The sequence below is a fragment of the Charadrius vociferus genome, unplaced genomic scaffold, assembly GCF_000708025.1.
Source record: "Charadrius vociferus isolate BGI_N301 unplaced genomic scaffold, ASM70802v2 scaffold362, whole genome shotgun sequence".
NCBI lineage: Eukaryota > Metazoa > Chordata > Aves > Charadriiformes > Charadriidae > Charadrius > Charadrius vociferus.
In genome coordinates, this window is record NW_009647052.1 from 389,099 (window position 1) to 409,547 (window position 20,449).

At 40.7% G+C, this 20,449-nt stretch overlaps 1 protein-coding gene across 1 annotated transcript in view; it reads left to right on the top strand.

Annotated features, from left to right (window-relative positions):
- FILIP1 (filamin A interacting protein 1) overlaps positions 1–20,449 on the top strand; it is a 112,594-nt gene that overhangs the window by 43,408 nt on the left and 48,737 nt on the right. The window contains exon 3 of the mRNA XM_009895755.1: positions 2,641–2,919. Within this exon, the coding sequence (XP_009894057.1) occupies positions 2,647–2,919 (273 nt within the window). The 5' untranslated portion in view covers positions 2,641–2,646. The remainder of the gene's footprint in view (positions 1–2,640; positions 2,920–20,449) is intronic.

Genomic DNA, 20,449 nt, shown 5'->3' on the forward strand with positions numbered 1-20,449 from the left:
GTGAGCAAGAGATTTATAACACTGGCCTGAGTCAAGCAAGTAGCAAGCCATAGCAGGCCCAGTGTTGCATTAGCCAAGCTGATTAGTCAATGTATTTTAGGTTTTGCCCCATCACTAGCGAATTCCTGCTCTGAGATCCTTATCAGAAAAGTGTGTGATGTTAGCGATGCTGAGAAGCATCTGTTTGACTAATGAACAAGCTGCAAACTAAATCCAGAGATGAATTTAAGTGAGAGGAAAGATTTGGAAGCAGTGGAATATTATTCATTAGATCTATTGAGATAAAACCTGGGCAAGTTTCAGACATACAGACCCTTCTTCAGCATTCTTCAGTCTGTTTCCTCAAATTGTAGTTGATCTAAAGCAAGATATTTCTCTGTGCAGATCTTGCTTTCTAGTATTCTTAGAATATCTTGGGTAAACTGGATTTAAGTACAAAATTGAAGTACCAGAAAATATGACTGTATACAAAAGTAAATTGGAGTAAGGCAACATAAACTCCTGATGGTTTCCCTTGTCTGTTATACAAGCTATTTCAGGTGGGATGAAGAATCTAATTTTTAGGAGACCAACTTACTTTTTACATCTGAGTTTGGCCCTGAACCAAGCCTAAATTTACTATTGCCTTTGTATTGAGTATGACAAATATCTTGATTACAAACAACAATCAAGGTCTTCTACAGTTAAACACTGAAAATAATTACAAAGACCTACTTCAACATAACATAGGAAGGTAACAGGATAGTAATATGGGTCCATATATAAACATGTCTAGGTATCCTATGCACATCTGTTTAATAATGGTAAGTAATGAAATATACACTGATGAACCCGTGCTGTCTTCTGTGCCATCCTTAGTCGGTGACACAGGATGAGACCTTACAGGGTAAATGGTATTTTAAGGGCTAGCAACCTCCCTGGCCAATCTGTAGGGTCAAGGGGGAAGAAAGGAGTGAGATGTTTATGGGAGAAGAAAACAGGCAGATTAAGTTAATTTTAGTTGACTGTGTTGTGTGGATGACAACTTGAAAAGGACTGATAGGTAAGAAAGAAGAACTGTGAAAAGATTTGAAGATGAGGGCAAATGGTTTAATTTCACAGAATCATAGAATCATAGAATGGTTTAGGTTGAAAAGGACCTAGAAGATCATTGAGTTCCAACCCCCTTGCCACATCCATCCTGGCCTTGAACACCTCCAGGGACGGGGCCTCAACAACCTCTCTGGGCAACCTGTTCCAGTGCCTCACCACCCTTAAAGTGAAAAACTTCTTCCTGATGTTTAATCTAAACCTGCCCTCTTCCAGTTTAAAGCCATTCCCCCTTGTCCTATCACTACATGCCCTAGTAAAAAGTCCTTCCCCAGCTCTCCTGTAGGCCCCTTTTAGGTACTGGAAGGCCGCAATAAAATCTCCCTGATACTGCTAAATGGCATTCAGCAGAGGGAATCAGAGAAGATTGTTGTTTGGTGAGGATGATACGCAGGAAGGATGATTTTCACAGCTATGTTTTGTGTGACACCAAGGCTACATTACTTGTAAACTAAACAATCCCAGGGTCCCCTTTCTGTCTTTGGGGTCAAATAGTACAATCCAGCCATGCTTATACTACTGAACTCTCTTCTATTCCAGAACAGGGTGGCTGCATCTGGACCTGGCCTGAGTTAATTCCTGAACTGTGCCCAGGAACAGGTTGGGAGAGTGGTAGCTTGCCTGGACCAGCAGTGTGCCAAGGAGCGTACTAAAAAATTTAGCAATACAGTAGGTCAAGTGCCAGAGCTCAGGAACATACGCTGTCACTGTTTAATTCCCGAAGATAGACACAGTCTGAGAGTGCAGTGTAGGTGCTCAAGAGGACAGAGATGTGAGCATTCAATACCCATGACCTGACATTTTGGAGAAACTCTGAATCTTCTGGAAGGGCTGCGTTGATCTTGCCCGTTTACCTCTTAGTGGTTTCATGCCCTTTGTGTTCTTTTTTCAAACTTGTTTTCAACTTTCCTTTATGGCACTTACTGTTAAATAATTTCATGCAGTGTTTAGCTTAAGATGGAGTTTACCACTTGATTGAGTCTGCATTCCCCATTTTTCTTGATTACCTGGAATAAAACCATTGCTTCACTCAGGGAAACTATAGTGATCTTTGTTTGTCATGCATTGTCACTCCACTCTTACGGAGGATTTATATTCAAGGAATATGCTTTTCTAAAACTTAATTGCATTCCTGTCTCTGAAGTAAACCTCATGTTAAAATAAGATCTACTTAATAACCTGCTTTGTTTTGTAGTGAAGAATTGCAAATGATCAAAATGATGACTGAAGGAAAAGGAAATGTTCTTTACCATTTTCCTGCATCACTTTTTAGTTCCATACATATAAACTCTTATCAGCATCTTGGCATGCTGAAAAAGATGGTTACCTTTACTTCAGGACTCTCTTAAATTTATAATTAATGCCCTGGATTCACTGTCTGCCACACACAGAGCTGTTGAAGTGGTTGAGCTTTCTACCACTGTCTCTTGAGCATGACAGTATTTTTCAGTTTTCAGAAGATTGTTATTCTTCCAAAAGGCAGTATTTCCACTGCAGCTTTTTGTAAGTAATTTTGTTTATAAATGCATCTTTATGTTTGTTTCTTTCTAGGTAGGGATGAGATCCCGAAACCAAGGTGGAGAAAGCTCGTCTAACGGGCACTTCTCCAGTTCCAAGCCTGTCATCAGCCGTACAGAGAATGAAAAACTTCAGGAGGATGCCAAGAAAAAGAACAAACCTCATCGGAAGGAAGATGAGGTCATGGTTTCAGCAACTGTCAAAAGGCACTCAAAATCACCTGGACCTACTGAACGAAAGAACAAGAAGTCCATAGAGCTTTCTAAAGAGGACTTGATAAAACTCCTCAGTATAATGGAAGGAGAACTGCAGGTAAATTAAACATCTTTTAAACTATATTTTCTATGTACCTATTTATTTTGAGGTCATCCAAAAAGCACAGGGCTCAACTGACAGGGACATGCACATTTAAGGCAAAGGACCATAAGAAGAGAGCAGTGGTAGTTGATGTTTAACAGGATAGTCATAGTTTTAATTACTGTTTTATTTACCATCTCTAGCTTAGCTACCAAAGCAAAAGAAATTATAAACACCTGTTAGCACTGACAAAGAAAGGGGGATCTGCAGGTCTTGAACACTTTAAAAGAGGCACAAAACGACCACAGGGGGAATCAGTTCAGAAGCAAAAGACAGGCAAATATAGCGAGTGTAATTACAATTGTTAATGCAAATATTCAAGAGACAAGTCTGCAAGTCAGTAATACTGAAAAGGGACTTAAGATGGCCCCTGGACCTTCTGTGTATTCAGATGTTGCTCAGGACTCAGCCAAAGCTCTGCCTGTCCTGCCTGGCCTCCGGCACTCTGTACGTTCCCTGCCTTGGAAAGACCCATTAGTTTTATTTCTTGGAGTAGTTCTTGCTTGAAAGTTTTCTCAGTTGTCCTGTTTTGCATGTTTATTTAGCCTAGTAGTAAGCCCTTGATGGCAGACAGCCTGATTTTGAGCTTAAGCAATCCCCAAATGTCCATCCAGTTTTGAGGATTCTTTTTAATGCTAATAAATCATTGAACTCTCAGGAGTGTCAGCCTTCAGGGAACTTCAAAAGAAGCAGCTGAAATATGCTATATCAAGAAGTCAGTATGAAGCCTTCTGACTTTTCAAAACTTATCCACTTTTGCAGTAGGACTGCTCATCAAATTTATACATTCTTTTGTTTGCACTTTAGTGATATTTTTCACTGAACCTATGGAGAAGCAGAAAGAATCTGGCCAACCTGTGTGAAAACATCTGGTCTCAATCCCTTTATTCTAGTTAAGCATCATTATTTAGCATTTCATATAAGGTTTTGCTTTTTCCCTGAAACCTACATTAATAACATTTTTACTTTAATTTTGTATTTTTTATCATCTTATCTGATTACAAGAAGCAATTGTTTTGATAATTTCTTTGGTATATGAGCCACCTGAGTTGCACCATTACCACAACTCTGAGATTTCATCTCATTAAGTGTCATTAAGTATCATCCTGTACATAATTCACCTCCAGTTTGTCAGAAACTACTTTCAAGTTTCAGGAAATATGCACTCAAACTAAATAATTTTGTCACAAAGACAGAGAATGGTTATTTTTGCAGAGAAAAACTGTGGAAGAAAAGCAAGAAAATCTGTTGAATGCAATTTTGCAAAGGAAAAAATTTTTATCATTACAGAACAGTATCCATTTTTATAGTGCTTCATTTTACTTTATACAAAAACTTGTATATGTCATTTCCTAAAAGATGAAGCTAGCATGCAGCTTCAGTGGTGAATAGAGCCAAACCTCATTAGAAATGTATCATGCTCATGTTGATCAGAAAGATTTATCCTGAAGTCACCTTTGTGGTCTGGAAAGGGGAGGTGAAGAAAGTCGCTAATGTTTCCTGGGTGGCAATAATTGGTCTTTATTAATCTCTGAGTAATTCTCCTGTTCAATAGACTGAAATGTGGCTCTTCACCGTAGTCTTTTACTTTGTAGGGGAGTCACACAATCTTTAAAGGAGTGCCCATGTTCTCATTATTCCTATGGGTATGGTGGGGATGGCTGCCATTTGCACTGTAATATGGGCTGAAAATCCTCACCAAGATGATACTCCCATTGTCCTGGACAAAGCTTTTAGGGATATTCATACATACAGACCTCAAAGAGATGTTAGGCACAGCTACAGCTTCCCAGTGTCACGGAAGGATTGTGAGAACAACCACGCTGTAGAACATGCTTGTTCTTCTGCTTCTTACTGCCAGGCAGGGAAGAGAATCATTATTCTTTTCAATCCATAGGGGTTTTTAATTTAATTTCACCCCCCCCGTTTTGGTTAGTTATTTACCTGGTACCTGTGTTGAACCGTTACTGAAGTGGGGAAGCTACAGCACTTTGGCTTGAGATGAGAGCCTGGCTTTGATGCTACAAGCAAAGATGAGCCAAGGAGGACTCCAGCCAAAGTAAATACTCTGGTATTACCTCCTGGCTGTCACAGTGACCTAATGCACTGAGTCATTTTGTGGCTTTTCATTTTCAGATCCATTCGGACATCTCTGGTGGCTGGCTGGCGTTTTGTTGGACTGACAAATCAGACTGTGGGTTTATTTTGAAGCCATCTCAATACCAGCAAAGCAAACATTATATAGGCATATGTAAGAAGATTTTGTTTTACGAAGAACAGCAGGCTGTACCTGTAGGGAGATAGGGAATAAAATACCATGACTGTTTACTCAGCAGCCATGAGCAGGATAGATCTTATGTCTGCAGTACCAAACACAGAGCAGGATGACACTGCCTTGTAAACCCCAAACAGTGAGTTCAGCCACTGAAAGTAATCTGGTCATCACAACCATGGGGTTAGCAAGGTAAACTGGTAATGTATACATATACTTTGTGTGCTTAGTTCACTAGTCAAATAATCTCACAATATAGCAAACGTAGACCCATGCCACATTGCTGCCGGTGTCACTCTTGAGTCCTTACTTTGGGACTTGACCTCCCAGGTCTTCATTTTGAAGACCTACGTGCAGTAAACCATGGAGACATGCCCTAGCAGTGATGTTTATGTCGTTTGTTGTTGTTGTTGTTAAAGTATAATAACCTCAGATAGCATGCCTGTGCTTTGGCTGCTAGGGCCAAGTTGGACTGGGCCCCGTCTGTCGTCAGATTTCCTGGCTGGGCCCTGTGCACTTACTGAACATAGAGAATGAAAGGTTTTCATAAATGGCTGAGGTCACCATAGCCTAGGCCTTATTTTGTAAGAAAACAAAAGGGGAGAAAAAGTATACAGAAGCTGCAGAGATGAAAATGTATCCCTATATACATGGCAGGAGAGCTCTTAAGTGCAACCTCTCTGAAGGATGGTGGCAAACAAACGAACTGATGACAGGAATTGATTTTAAAGGCCTTATAGCTCAGTGGAGTGTCTTTTCTCTTGTGAGATCTCACTGCTCGTATTAAAAAGCAGTGATTACATGGTCTTTAAACACATATTGAATATACAGGGACAAAAAATCCATGAAGGATTTCTTCCTATATATGAAAAAAAATATCTAATTTTTAAATATTGCAAAACTGATTTGAAAAGAAAACTTCAAACACCAGGAGAATAAATCAGACCATGAAGGCACCCTGGTAGTTACAGTGCTTTCAGTCAAACCAACACGTGGATGTTATTAATTGCAGAGCAACACAGGCAGAGTGCATCTTTACAATGAAGATATAATCCTGTTTGTGGTTCACAGACTTTTGTCCAACAGCCTATGTATTTGTCCTGGCAGGAATATATTCCCTGTACACTTTCTGAGCAGCAGCCAGCAAATACCAACACTGATTTTCAACATTTCCTGATTAGGGGCTGCAAGGAAATGAGGAGCGGTATTCATACATGTTTACCATTGACTCTTCTATTGCATGTTTGGAAAAAAAAACAACACAATAATAAAAGTTCTTTTGCAAAGACAGTATCTCACTACAAATCATTGGGTTTTTCAAGCAAAATTGTTTCTTAGCCAGGTTCTGTGCCTATTACTAGATGACAAGTTAAGCTTGGGAGACAGTTTCCTATTATATTTCATACCAATTGAAACAGAAGCAACCTTTCCACCCGAGGTCTTTGTTATAGCCTGTGTTTTACTGTGTTTCTGCAGTGCAGAAATGGCACTCATCCCTTGTAGCTCAGTCACCCGTTCTTGTTCAGGTCCCTTGCACACTTTAGGGCAGAAGAAAATGCTTCCTGAGAGCCTGGCACTGTGGAGGAGCAGAACTCTGCTCCTCAGAGCTGGGCAGCAGTGTGGGATGTAAATGAAATACGTGTTCAGGTACCAGCTGTACATTTCTTCTGCTGCAGTGCTGAGTATGTGGATGGGAAATATGTGAAACATGATGTCTTGGAGAACAGTATGTATAAAATACAAGTTTGATATAGATTAATCGCAAGTCACAATTCCTGAGAAGCCTTCAGACTTCCAAATGGTCTAATGTAACACTGGGCTTGGAATGACTTTTGAAGGGAAACACTGTGTAGCAGACATTCAGAGGTAAATCTATTTGCATAGCATCCCTCCTTCAAGGGGAGAGACCAAATGACTCCACTGTCAGAGAAGCCCTTTCCTTTAATCTGTATTTATTTAAGACTACATTTAATGGTTAATTTGAGTGCTCACACAAGGTGTCAGAGCAATAATTCCCTGGGAATGATGTCTCCCCTTGTCTGGGGAGCAGCAGCCAACGCACCCCATGGCAAGGTGTGTTCCCCCTGTATCTCTGGCCCTGGCTGGAAGCCAACACTTCTCGTTGTGTCCAGTTTGATTTGGTCTCTCTGATGAGGTTGCTAGTGAAAACATTATTCCAGGATTAAGACTGGGGTTAGAAGGTTAATGGCATTTGTGCCACTGATTACCAAACTGCAGATTGCACTGGTGGCTTGATCAGCTGCAGGAAGGGTTGTTGTGGTGCAAGTACGGGGAGCTGGTTGCTGATGGTTGAAATAGGGTAATTGTGGGATCTCTCATCCAACAGAACCAGGATGAACTTCAGGTGGGCTGCAAGACTTCCTTCTTGACCTGGGTAGGTAGGTGAGGGCTGTGTGTTTTGTTCTTTCTGATAAGGTCTTTATGAAACATTTAGCTAACAGTGGCTGTACATCCTCCCACTAGGGAAATCCTTGCTCTTAACAAACTCAATTAACAGGTACCCACACGGCTATAGGTGATATACTACCCATTGTGTTCTAATATTTTTAAAGGTATTTTAGTATTTTGCCATCTGTCTTTCTATCAGAAAAGTAAGCTTTGTAAATGTAAAGGAAAGGAAAATTCTTTACTGTTTCCATTTTTCTGCTTTCTACTTTCTTTCCTTTTTGTATAGCTACATATTTTATTAATGCATTTTATTCTATAATCGTTCTTTTCTGTTCTCTTTCCTAAGAGCTAACTTTCCCTCTTTCTTTAGCTTTCCTTCCCTTCTCCTTTATTTCTCTAGTTGCGACCTTCTTCCTTGTTCTACCTTTTTTCATTTCCTAACTCAGGCTTTCCTCCTCCTCATACTGCAGATGGATTAACTGACCCATTTTCCTGAAAATCTGGAGATAAAATTGTAGCAGATCTGCTGTAAATCAAGTCGCAGAAGCTAATTCTTTAGGCAACCACTTCATTTAACCTTTGTCATGAATTTATTAAGCTGTGTTTTAAGCCTAGGTGGGTCATTCACCTTGACTACTCTTATTGGAAAACAGTTCCAGAATTGAAAAGCTTTATTGTTTAGTAAATTTCTCTCTTTTAATTTCTAGGACAATTGTAATTATGTCTAGCGAAACCTTTATGAAATTGTGCTATACACTGATCCTACTTTGAAAAGCCTCTCTTCCTACTGTTTAATGTGTTTATAGACAGCGGTCTCACACCCTCTAAGCCTTTGTTTTGCTGTGCTAGCCATGCCTTGTCCTTTTAGTTTCCTCTAGCAACACAGGCTTTCCACATCTCCCATCACCCCTTGATCAGTGCCAGCTACACCCTGGATTCATCTTTCTTAATGTCTGTAGCTGGACCTGAACATGATGCAGTAAGAGAGGGCTCACTGGTGTCTTGTACATTGGGTTTAATATTTCCTTTTATTTGCTGATATGGCTTTACTTGGCCTTCCCATCACTTGATTAATACAAGCGAGAGAGTTTGACTCTGTAGCTGTAGTTGTGATGTTTTTCTCTCTGTCTCTTTTTCCTCAAGCTGCCATGTGCAAACCTTCATGTAATGCTTTGAATTGCTTTTGTTTCAAACTTGACTTTCCTGAGATGTTGAAACAACATTGTGATATCCACCCAGGTATTGCATAGTTAAAAACACCATACAAACTCCTACATTTTTTCTTCTGTGCCTTTCTTGATACTCTTGCATTAATATTATTAAATATTGAACTGCCTGAAAGCTCAAGTGAGGAATATGGGATAGATAGGTGGGTGGAAACCAGATGTGTTTCTTTTGGGTAATATTAAAGTCAGAAGAGAAAGTTGTGACAAGATGCCTCGGCACCAGATGAAAGAGTACATAACAGAGTGAAGAGCAGAAGTTTCCAAATGGTCATTAGCAAAATCTCACAGTTTGAGAAGCTAAAGAGAATCCAGAGTGAAAAGAACAGCTAAAGTCAGAAAAAAGCGCATGTAGAGTAGTTTTGTGTAAGTGTTTATAACTGAGAAGTCTTGTTAATTAGATTGAAATAGTTTAGGATTTTCTGAGCATATCATACAGATGAAATTCAAATTCCCCAAGAGAAAAACTTTGGCATGTACAGAGCTACAGGGGAAAAGAGAAGATAGGGTTAATGTGAGGAGGGAGAGGTGACTTAAGGAGAATGGAATGAGAGGAAAGAGGTTGGGCAATAGAAGAAAAAGAGTGTAAGGAATAAGGGAAATAAGACAGTGATAAATGGAGCCAAGGTACAGATTTGGAAAGGGCAAGACAATGAAGAGAAAGATGGTATCCACGCTGTAGCAAAATGAGAGCCTAAAAAAATCCCTAAAAATGTCTGGGGTAAGAATGTCAGTACAATGAGTTAAAAAATTCTCTCCCCTCTGACCAACCCATTGGTTTTTTGTTTGTGTTTTCCTGGTGAAGCAGGCTTTTGCAGGTCAAAAAAATTGTTAGGATAGACTTCAGACCACAAATGCTCACTTTTATTTTCATTGAATAATTTATATCCAGAGATTAATTTTGTCCAGAATAGTATTTTTTTTCTGTAGCTTGCAATCATTGCTGTGCGAAGTGCCAGAGATATCATGGCAGGTGAGCAGGGTTTGTCTAGCAAGTCCCAGAATAATGAATTTTAAAATAGAACCCTGCTGTTTTATGAGAGAAAAAAAAAAAAAAAAGAAAAGAAAGAAAAGATAAGACAGTATACTCATATACAGTTAAATTGTGCTATTCAGGCAATTTCCTGCTCCCTCTGAAATGAAGGGCAGAGGCACTATCAACCATTGTGATGATAGCCATCTCTTTGGTAATAAAATTGCTTTAGAATTATATGTTTTTTAAAGTAATTATCCTCAATAAAATGTCACTGTCACTGGACAGCTGTAGGCTGAAACCCCTTTCACAAAGACATTTTAACATTCTTCTCTCTTAATGCCTGAGCTGTACTTAACAGAGCTACATCTATCATGTTATTTAGGCTTGGAGGGTCAGAAGAGAGAGGAATAATTGGCAGGTGTCTCCGATCCACTGAACATCTCATCTAGAGTGGAGGGAAGAGTATCAGCAGCTTGGTTTTAAAAAAAATATATAAAATTCTTGGTCTTCTGTCCAAAACAGAAGAGTAAGAACTGCACCCGATCAACTCTTAAGTTTTGGTCTTGTTCCCATTGGGATCAGTGTCTTTAACCAATCCTCCTTTGCAATCTTTTAAAAATAATTTTAATCAACTGATGTCATTTGACTCTTTTTTTTTTTTTCTCATTTGCTTAATAGAAATTGTATACTCAGTGCAACAGTAATGAGAAACCTTGTATCTTTTCTCATTTTCTTGAGAGAAGGCTCACTCTGTGGGAGAGGACACAGCCAACCCTTTTGCAATAAATGCTACATGCATGGACTCTCTGGCTTTAAAATATCTGGGATTCTTGGGAGAGCTTGCAATGAGCATATGTCTTATTTGTCATAATGCTGTCCAGTACTCTGAGTCACCAGCTGTTAATTTAACATTGCAGTTGTAGCTGAGTCTGTTTTTATTAACTTTGCCGCCCCAGTTGTGTATTTATTAAGTTTGTGTCTCCTGTTCTCCAGCTGAGGATCAGATAAGCTCTTGAGAGCAAAACAGATTATTTTCCATCCAAAATGAGCTTTAATAAAAGCAAATATAAGTCGTTATATAATAATTGTGAGAACATGGCTATCTGAGAAAGTGTCTTGTTTCTAGGGTTAAAGGCTCCACCTATTGGTTGACTAAAATGAGAGAAATGTAACATTTTCACATAGAAAACTGCTGACCCTACTGAACATCCTGTGTTTTGCCTCATCTTTAAGAAATTGCTGGCCTTGGTGTAGAATTTTGTGTGACAACCAAAATAAAAGGAGCTCAGTGACTTATTCTGAGGGCTGTGCACATGTAGCACCCAAAATGATGCACTGCTGAGACACTATGAAGGGAAGTCCTTTCCTGAGACAGGAACGGTTTGGATTTTGCAAGAGAAGTCTTTCTTATCCTGGAAATGATTGCTTTTCTTTGCAAAAAACCTAGCACCAATCCTTCCATGCCAGCAAAATGAGTGGAACTGACTAACTCAAGTGCATGGTAACTTCCAGGCACTTGTTACCTTCAAGTTTAAACAAATCAGAAACAGAAGTATTGATGTGGCCAGCTTCATAACGAAAACCTGTTCCCCTGATATTGGCTCAGGCATTCTCAGCAGTTCAGGCAAAATGACATTTTGAAGGGCTTCAGAGTTGTTCCTGGGAATGCAATGGAAGGATGGAGAGGGGAGAGGATGTCCAAGTGGGGCTTTGGGAAGGCGAGGGGTAGGACAGACATTGAGGAGTATCAGAGGCATTTCAGGGACAGCAGGAGGCTGTGAGGGCATCAGGGGCATGACCAAGAGCTCTCACTCTGCACCTTTCCTTGTCCTCCCTCTCTAAGTTTCTTCACTCTAAGAGTTCATGCCACTTCCCTCATTTCCTCTGACAACTCCTCTGTTCAAATAATTTGCTACGCTGGTGAGTGCTTGCTGTAATGCGTTCCTACTGTTCTTGCCCATTCATCAGTCATCAGTAACTTGAAAGCACATCCGTGTAGCGCAGAGCACTGAAAACCAGCTTGTTTAAGCCAACAAAATGCTTGGACAAGAGAAAGTTGTGTATACAGTTTATTACACATGTATACACACTTATGTCTCTTGGTATCCCACTCTGAGTTATGCTGGTGTCTCCACAGAGGAGGCAGAAGGATTTCCTCTGAATTTTGTCATCCTGACAGCTATGGTCCCGCTGGCACCAGCTTGTCTCTCATTCCGTCCCGCTCCATGCGTGCTCATTCCTGTCAGAAAGCAGCTAGATCAGCGTGGAAAAAAATACCTGGGTAGGTTTGTTCCTCTTGGAGAGGGGGTACTTACTATGCCAGCAGCTTCAAGTGCCTCCCTGAAGTTCAGGTCAGAGCACCTAATTTTGAATGCTTCCATTCCTTATACAGTCAATGAAGCACTTTTGAAGAGCAATTTAGACAACCTGAGTTACACCTCTGATGAAGAACTTTTTTAGTTTCCAATGGATTTCAATGAATTGGATGACAGTGTAGAAGTACATAAACATGGAGTAAATAAAAGAATATAATGAATGGGGGAAAATTAATAGGAGAACAACTGTATTGATATCAGAGTGCCATATTTTTTCGTAGTATTCGTAGCGTTAGTACCTAGATATCATATATACTTATGAATTAAATCTACCCGCATTTGTGGAAAGTATTATTTCCTTTATGGAATGGAAATTGGAGCATGGTGAGGTTAATTTTATGTGTGAAGCACAAGAAAGAGGTCCATGAACAGAACACTGATCTCTTGAGTCTTGGTCCAGACTGGTTAATGTAAGACTAAGGGGCAAATGATAACACAGGATAGAGGAAAAGAACTGTTTTTTTCTGTTATTACCCTTTCATGAGTCATCTTTTTTTCTTCTTAAAAAGATGCCAACTGATCACAAAATAAGTTGTGGTTACAAAAGCAACACTACAACTTACTACACAACTCCAGCAATACAGAAACTCATCAATGTGTGGGAAATGTGCTGCGATTTTAATGACTTCCTATACTGCTACAGTAGCTTGTGATTGGCCATTCACCTGGGATATGGAAAGCTGCAGATCATTTCTTTAGCATGAATAAAACAGAATAGGGACTTAGTCATTTGGGTTTTCACATCTGATTTGGAGTACCTGAACCAGGGAGCTCTCCTCTGCCTTTGCAAGCATTGTGGTGATTAGTGCTGGTCAGAGGAAAGCCAGAGAGCTGCTTTGGTAATTAGCTCTTTTGTTAGGATGCACACTGCATCCCAGCAGACACATACCAGCCCCGAACTGTGAAAAATTCCTGCTCTGTTGTTAATGATTCTTCCTGCTCAGGTGTCCAAAAAGGTGTTTTAACAGATGTTCCTTCCTCTCCCTGCTGGCTAGTTGGATCAACCTGTGGTCTCTGCTTGCTGCCAGGCTTCAGGTCATGTGCAAAATATTATTATATGGTTAACGTTGGCTGAGACGTAAACTATATGACTAGATACAGCAAACCCAAACCAGCGGGTTTAGCCATTGTGATGCATTGCTTAAGCATGAAGAGCATATCCTGACATACAGATTCGTGTGCATAACTGACAGTGACCCCTCGCATTGGTCTCCCTGTGCTGACTGGATCATGACACTGTAATTCTGTATGCTGAAGTAACTGCCCCATGGTTCGATAATATCGAGCAAAGCACTCTTCAGTGTGAAAAGACAAGACAGGATATCCCGTACCCTAATAATTCTGAAAACATCAAGCAGTGTGGAGTTAATACTTCTCGGGCCCTTGCCATGGGAATTTTCTGGCTGTGGCCCAGACTACAGATAATTAATTATGTCAGTGAAAGGCTCTGGTGGCCTGTTTTCTTCAGAAAAAAAGTGACATCATCCATGGAGCTCTCTGGCAATAAAGCAGAACAAAGCTGTGTGGGCAGGAAATAACAGACAGATGTCTTCTAGTGCTCATTTGATCTGTTTCGAAGCTTGCTGTAAGAAGTAATACATTGCTTAGTGCTGCTTCTCCTCAGCTCTGCAATATTTAGCGTGGACTTTTTTAAACATAAGAGGCCAAATTAATCTCTGATGTAATTCTTCTGGAGCCACTTCAGAGCGTTTGTGCAGTGGATGAGCTAGTCTATCATGTGCCTCTCCTCCAGTATTGATTTTAGGAAGACTTTCTGTGTTATCATGGTAAGATAAAGCACAACAAAATGAAATACACTGTATAGCTCCAAAGCCTTCATACAAGGCTAGAAAGTTCTGTACAGTGTGGAGAAGACAGGACAATTCTCTTTCATATTCCCAGACATGAAGGATCACTTGTATTTTTAGATATATTTCACTAAACTTTTTACAAAACCACTAATGGTCACTTTTCATCACTGAAGTCATCTCTTTACCTCCAAAGTAAATCACGTACATAGACCCAAGTCCAGAAATGTTAAAAGAAATTTGCGCAAGTGAATTCCACGGTTTCAGGTATTAGGAAATTATGCTAAGATGAAAGGCAAGAAAAAGACTTTGCTGTACATAGAGTCTTCCTCGCAAGAAAAACTATATCTACATGATGTTAGCCAGCATTTTGCATGGCAAGAATCACTGAGTGAATGATATAAACAAGGCTACTTCAGATATCTGGTACAGGAAAGAAAAATATTTCTTCAGTTTTTAGCAAAAAGGAGCTTTGTGTGATGCAATATGCAGTAGAGCATCTAAACTCCCAGCTTTGAAGCATGCTTTGTACACTAAGTACACCTGACCTGGAAGACAAATTGCTACCCAATCCTTGTAGTGGTATGTAGGGATAGATTGAGGAATCAGGCCTTTAGCAAAACTGTCATTCCAGCAGGCAGGGATAGTTTTTATTACTTTCTCTAATCATATTCATAATAACATGACACAAAATGAAGAAAGTGCACTTTCCTCTTAATTATTTGAATTTCCTCCTAATGTAAGAAAAGAAGGGAAGTTACTGAGTTTAAACATAGATTAGTAGATTAGTGTTAAGAAAGTTTTGCAGATACAGTTTTTCAAGTACACCTGCTTGAAGATGCTTTCTTCATGAACGTAAACTAAATGAAGACATGATATTGACTCTCTGAGGTCTCTAACAGGAATTTTCAGAGACAAGACTATTCCTGCCCTGGCAGCAACACAGCATAAGCTTGTCCTGGATAGTGCAGAAAGCAGTGTGAGAACATCCTCCTGATTTCCCTCAGAAGGATGCCTTGAGTGTGATGTTTGTTAGCTCTAGGTGAAAGATTTGTAAATTCTACTGGAATTTAGGAAATCAGCCGTTGGTAAGATCACAACATTACACGGAGAACCTGTGACCTTATCTAGTTTCTGATGCAGTACAGAGCAGCTGTTGCACTATAAATAACCTGAACTCTGTGAAATGCAAGTAACAACACCACAAGTAGAAGGAAAGGTTCCTGTCTGCGGTTTGATAGTTATTTCTTGCCATTAATCACTAGTAAGAAAAATATGACTTCATAACCATTGAACCTCTATTACCTGGTGCTTCCACTTGTGCAAGCATAACAAGGTGTCATGACAATTAGAAAATAGTCAAAAGCTGGAAATATCAGGTCTTCCAAATATAGCATTTTCTGCTCCTGCTCCTGAATTTTCAAAAAATGTTTTCAACTAATCGAGAGGATTGTCATCATGTTATTGAAGTATTTAGATTGCTCTGAAGTAGTTAGATGTATTTTAGATGGGTCCAAACATGGAGCTATGAAGGAAATAGTTACTGGTAACTGATTTAAAGAGAGGCACATTGTGAATTGCCAGAAGGCGACTTACAAAAAAAAATACAAGAAAAAAGTTTAGGAGATGTACTGGCAAAACATTTTGAATTGGATTTTACTCTCATCTGACAGTGATTACTTTGACTCCATTCAGCCCATCTTGAATACAACTGATTTTTTTTTTTTTCCAATTTACTAGGTGCCTTACATGAAATGAGTTTGATCAGCTCAGTCCCATTTCCCAGGTGACAAATGGGCTGTGGCAAATATTCCCTGTTTAGTGGGTGCTGAGTTTTGTTAGCAGTCTCACGGGAGAGGCCAAAGACTGTGGGAATGGGGAGAGAGGGCTGTAGTAAATTGGCAGGGCAGGGCACAAGGAGGAAGCACGTTCGAATGCTGGGCTTGTGTAACAGTATTTCCATTGACCAAGAATTTGGTTGCTAGGCTGCCGGTCCCCTTTTACAAGCAGCAGAATCATGCTATTGTTTCCTAAATGGTTTCAGTTTTATACAGGGACCTCTTTACATCCTTTCTATATCATTTAAATATTTTACTAGGCACATAGTAAAGCTGAGTTTGGAACTCAGACCCCTGCTCTGCTCAAGCCAACGAGCAAAAGAAAGCCCTTCTCTTTTATTCTGCCAAAAAGTGAGCATTTCAGGGTAACCCTGCAAAGAGTGGCCTTCCAGCTGGGTGGCTAGCATGCAGTCCTGAGGGGAGGGGAGCATTTTCTTGGGGAATTCATATTTGCCAGGTAGAAAAGCAGACACCACATGTTAAGTCCACTAATCACTGGGTAGTAGAGAGGAAGTAAAGAAGAGCAGGCAAAGCTGTGCAGGACAGCAGTGATCCAAGGCACTTCAGCCCCTCCATGGACATACTCAAGATCTGAGGCCATCAGCCTTTAGAATTTGGCACCTCCAGTAAGCATAAAACAAGGCTTAGACACAGTTCAACTTTGCAGTCCCTCTATCAGCAGGGACAGCTGAAGGAGTTAACCAGATACTGTGTCCAGTTCTAGTCCCCACAATTCAATAAAGATGCAGACAGGCTGGAGAAAGTCCGAAGGAAGGCCATGAAGATGATCAAAGGGATGGAGAACCTGCCCCATGAGGAAAGACTGAAGGAATTGGGTCTTTTGTCCCTGGAGAAGAGAAGGCTGGGGGGGACCCCATCACAGTATTCCAGTACTTAAAGGGCAGCTTTGAAGAAGATGGAGGCTCTCGCTTCACAAGGAGCCACATGGAGAAGACAAGGGGCAATGGGGTACAAATTGCACTGGGAGAGGTTACATCTCAACATAAGAAAGACATTTTTTTACAGTGGGAACAATCAATCATGGCAACAACCTCCCCATGGATGTGGATGTGGTCCCCATCACTGGAAGTTTTCAAGGACAGAGTGCTAGATGATCTCATTTACACTTCCTTTCCCACGAAAAGTTGGACCAGATGATCTTTTGAGGTCCCTTCCAATGTGGGCTGTTCTATGGTTCTATGAGTTTGATGGACAGGGAGTCTCTAAGCAGGCTTTGCTCCTGGAAAAAGTGAGTGTGGAAAAATACCGCTCAACATATCTGGCCTTCTGTGTTTCTTGCCTTGAGAGTATTTCTAAGAGGTAAAAGTGACCTCTTCATTAATCTGTCTTCATTGCTCTTACTGTTAGAGAATCAGGTATTTAGGAGCACTTTATTAACAGAAAAGTCTGTTTATTTTAAAAAACCCACAATATGAACAGTATAGCTAGCTAGCTAGCTTGGAGTTTTCTGTAGGACAATTTAAGTAATGAAAAAACAATAAAAGTAAATGTATGTGTTTTCTAAATTCTGTATCTTGACTTTAAAGAGCTTCTCTGACTAATTGAAGTCTTCTGGACTTACGCAAATAACTTTCATTGTGTTACAAGCTGTTGCAATCTGTGGTCTTCTCATGCCTGAATATTCTCTCTCATCAGAGCACCAACAAAACAACAAAAAAGGACTTGAGAGATGGCTTTCCTGTGCCAAACACCATGTTTCTTCAACCAAAACAGCTAACAACTTTCCTCTGGGATTTATATACAAGTTTATTTCCAATTTGAAATCTCTTCCTTGTGTTTGTCTCCTAGCTTATGATTTATGCTAAACACCATTGTGTTTTGAGACAAGGGAGGCACCTACAGTAGATGTCCATCAATAGAAACAGCTTGCCGGTATGATTCTCTCTTCTTAGCGAGGACCCCCAACTTTGAGCCTCTTGTACCTCTTCCCAGTTCAACATTTGTTGAACTAGCTCAGGTGTTCCTCCACAGGATTATTCTGACTTGTTGTCTGAAAATGGTCTGCATTCTGCAGTTTAATATCACAACAGTTGTTCACTATACATTGAAAAAAAACCTCTACACGTGAGCTCTCCTCTAGTTGTTTCAGTGGAAAATTAGTCATCTGGAAGAAACATGAAATCACGAGTTACACAGGCCTGCTGTTTCAGCTCCTTCCCTCTACATTTATCCAAAGGAGTTTCAGAGAGACTAACTGGAGTTTGCAAATCCTGAGGCTGATGAGAGGTTAGGATGTTGCCTGGGCCCCTCTCTGACCTAGGCTAGCTGCACTTCAGAATCTTCCTATGCTGGGGATTGTTGCCGACCAAATAAAAAGCAAATTTCTCTCCAGTTTATTATTAGCACAAGGCCCCTTTTTTGATCCAATGCTTCCTAGCAACCTGCCTGTCTGTTTGTTAGTTTGCTTTTCACAAACTGTTATCATAAGTCCATGGAAACAAGAGTACTTGGTGAATTAGCTGATACCCTTGAAAAGATAACGATAGGAGCAGTGGCCAAACCCAGAAAAGGCAGAAGGCACCTTGCCACGCTAATGCGATCCAGAGCCCGAGTGCCTGCAGTATGTGGGGTGCCCAAGAAGGGGGACGCGAGCAGGGAGCTGCCTGCACCCTGGGAATGGTGCCACCCAGCCTGTCCCCCGGGCTGGGTACCGGCCCCTTGGGATGCAGTGAGCAGTTTTCAGGGCTGACAACCCTGCTCTGTCCCCTGGAGCTAAGCATGTTACTGTTTCCTATTAAAGACAAAGCCACAAATAAGGGTTTCCTTCAAAGCTCTTAACTGAGCTTGGGTACCTTCTTTCCTGCTTGGGGTGCCGGTTCCTCCGTTCAGCATCATCTGCTCCCCTGGTTCGCCTCCCTCTGGTTCTTGGGGGACCCAAACCCTCAGCTTCCAGAAACCTTTCTTAGCTGGCAGGTTATAAGCTGTTTCAGGGACTCTCATTCCCCCCTGCTAAATTTGCTCCATTTTAATCACTAATGATTAAACACTAACGAGACTGGAAGGAAAGCATGCACAGCAGTGCACAACTGGACAGGGGCTGGGGCACTCGCTCAGAAGAGCAGCGTTCAGTCCCTCTGTCAACTATTACTGTATTAAATAACCATTGCCGGGACTGGAGTCCAGCTCTTTGCTCTCCCAAGTCACAGTGTTAAATCACCAAGGCCGAATTGTCTCTTTGCTCTGCCCAGCCCTGACAATGTTTAATTATGCCGCCCCGGGGCCCAACAGCTTCAACAGGAGAGAATGAATTCATCTTCCTCCCCTCCCGAACAGCCTAGGGTTGTGGTCCTTGGTCCATAGGGTGGAAGAAGGCTGCACCCTCATCCTGCCATTTTGGGTGCCCCCTTTGTACAGTGCTCTCTGGGACCACTCCTGTGGCACAGGGCACCTCCTGCGAGGCACACAGCAGGACACAGAATTCCTTCATTGGGGCAGGATGCACGTATGGCCCAAAAGCTTTCTCCTCCTAGAAAGGCCTAAGACAACACGTCATAAAATGGTGATATTTATACATATTCTACAACTCCCATGCTATCCTTTTTAACGCCTTTTTTTTTTTTTTTTAGTATAGAAGCATTGGCTTCATAGTAACAAAGGCGGCAAGATAACTGTTATTTCCACAGGGATATAAAAATTATATATTCTTGAACCTGTCTAAAACTTTCCTAAAAAACATTTTTCCTATACTGAGAGTGATGTGTTCTCAGGACATGATGTAGTGAGGTGTACAGGCTCTCTTGGCACTCTTTGGGACTAACCCACATAATTCACTTGTAGTTTTGACATCCATGAGTGATGCACCTTTCCCACACTTATGCTGAAAAAAGATTAATACAATTCCGGTCTGTATTTTGTATCTTGCAGACTTGTCCACAGCTTTTACTTAAGGTTACAAAATGCATTGTAAGCTCCTACAGCTAGCTGTTTATAAATGGACTAGTCCTCAACTGGGTGGCATGATCTTTGCCTGAAGTTAATTTTTTGTTTTATTTTCATGTTACTCTATTTTATTTAAAAAAAAAAAAAAAAAAAAGATTAAAGGTCTTTGCTGTTTCCTGAAATTATTTCCTCGCTCATTTTAAAAGCAGGTGGGTTTGTAGAGCTGCGATGCCTCTGTGGTATTGGGTAAAGATTTAAGATTTGTTACAGAGATAATACAGAATGCCATTATAAACACTGTGGAAAAGCATGAAGCATTGGTCAGTTCATAAATCCTAAACAGTCATTGCTTACATAGGGCAGGATTTGTAAGGGGTTTTTCCTAAAATATCTGAACCTTTCCTTAGCCCTTAATTTGCTTCCCAAGCTCACATAGGTTGAGTGCCAGAAGGGCAGGCGAGAGAAAAATTGGTGCCTGTACCTTCTGCCCCCCATCCCTTTGGGCTTGTGGGAGAAATGGGAAATCTGGGAAAATCCCTTGTGCCCACCAAAAACTTGTACCTTTTACAGCCCCTCCCTGGATCATGGCCTTCTAAACCTGCCTTGAAGGACAAGCAAGTACTCTGCCCCCATTTTACAGATGGCTTAATAGACATTGGCAAGCATCATTAGAAACAGAGCTTG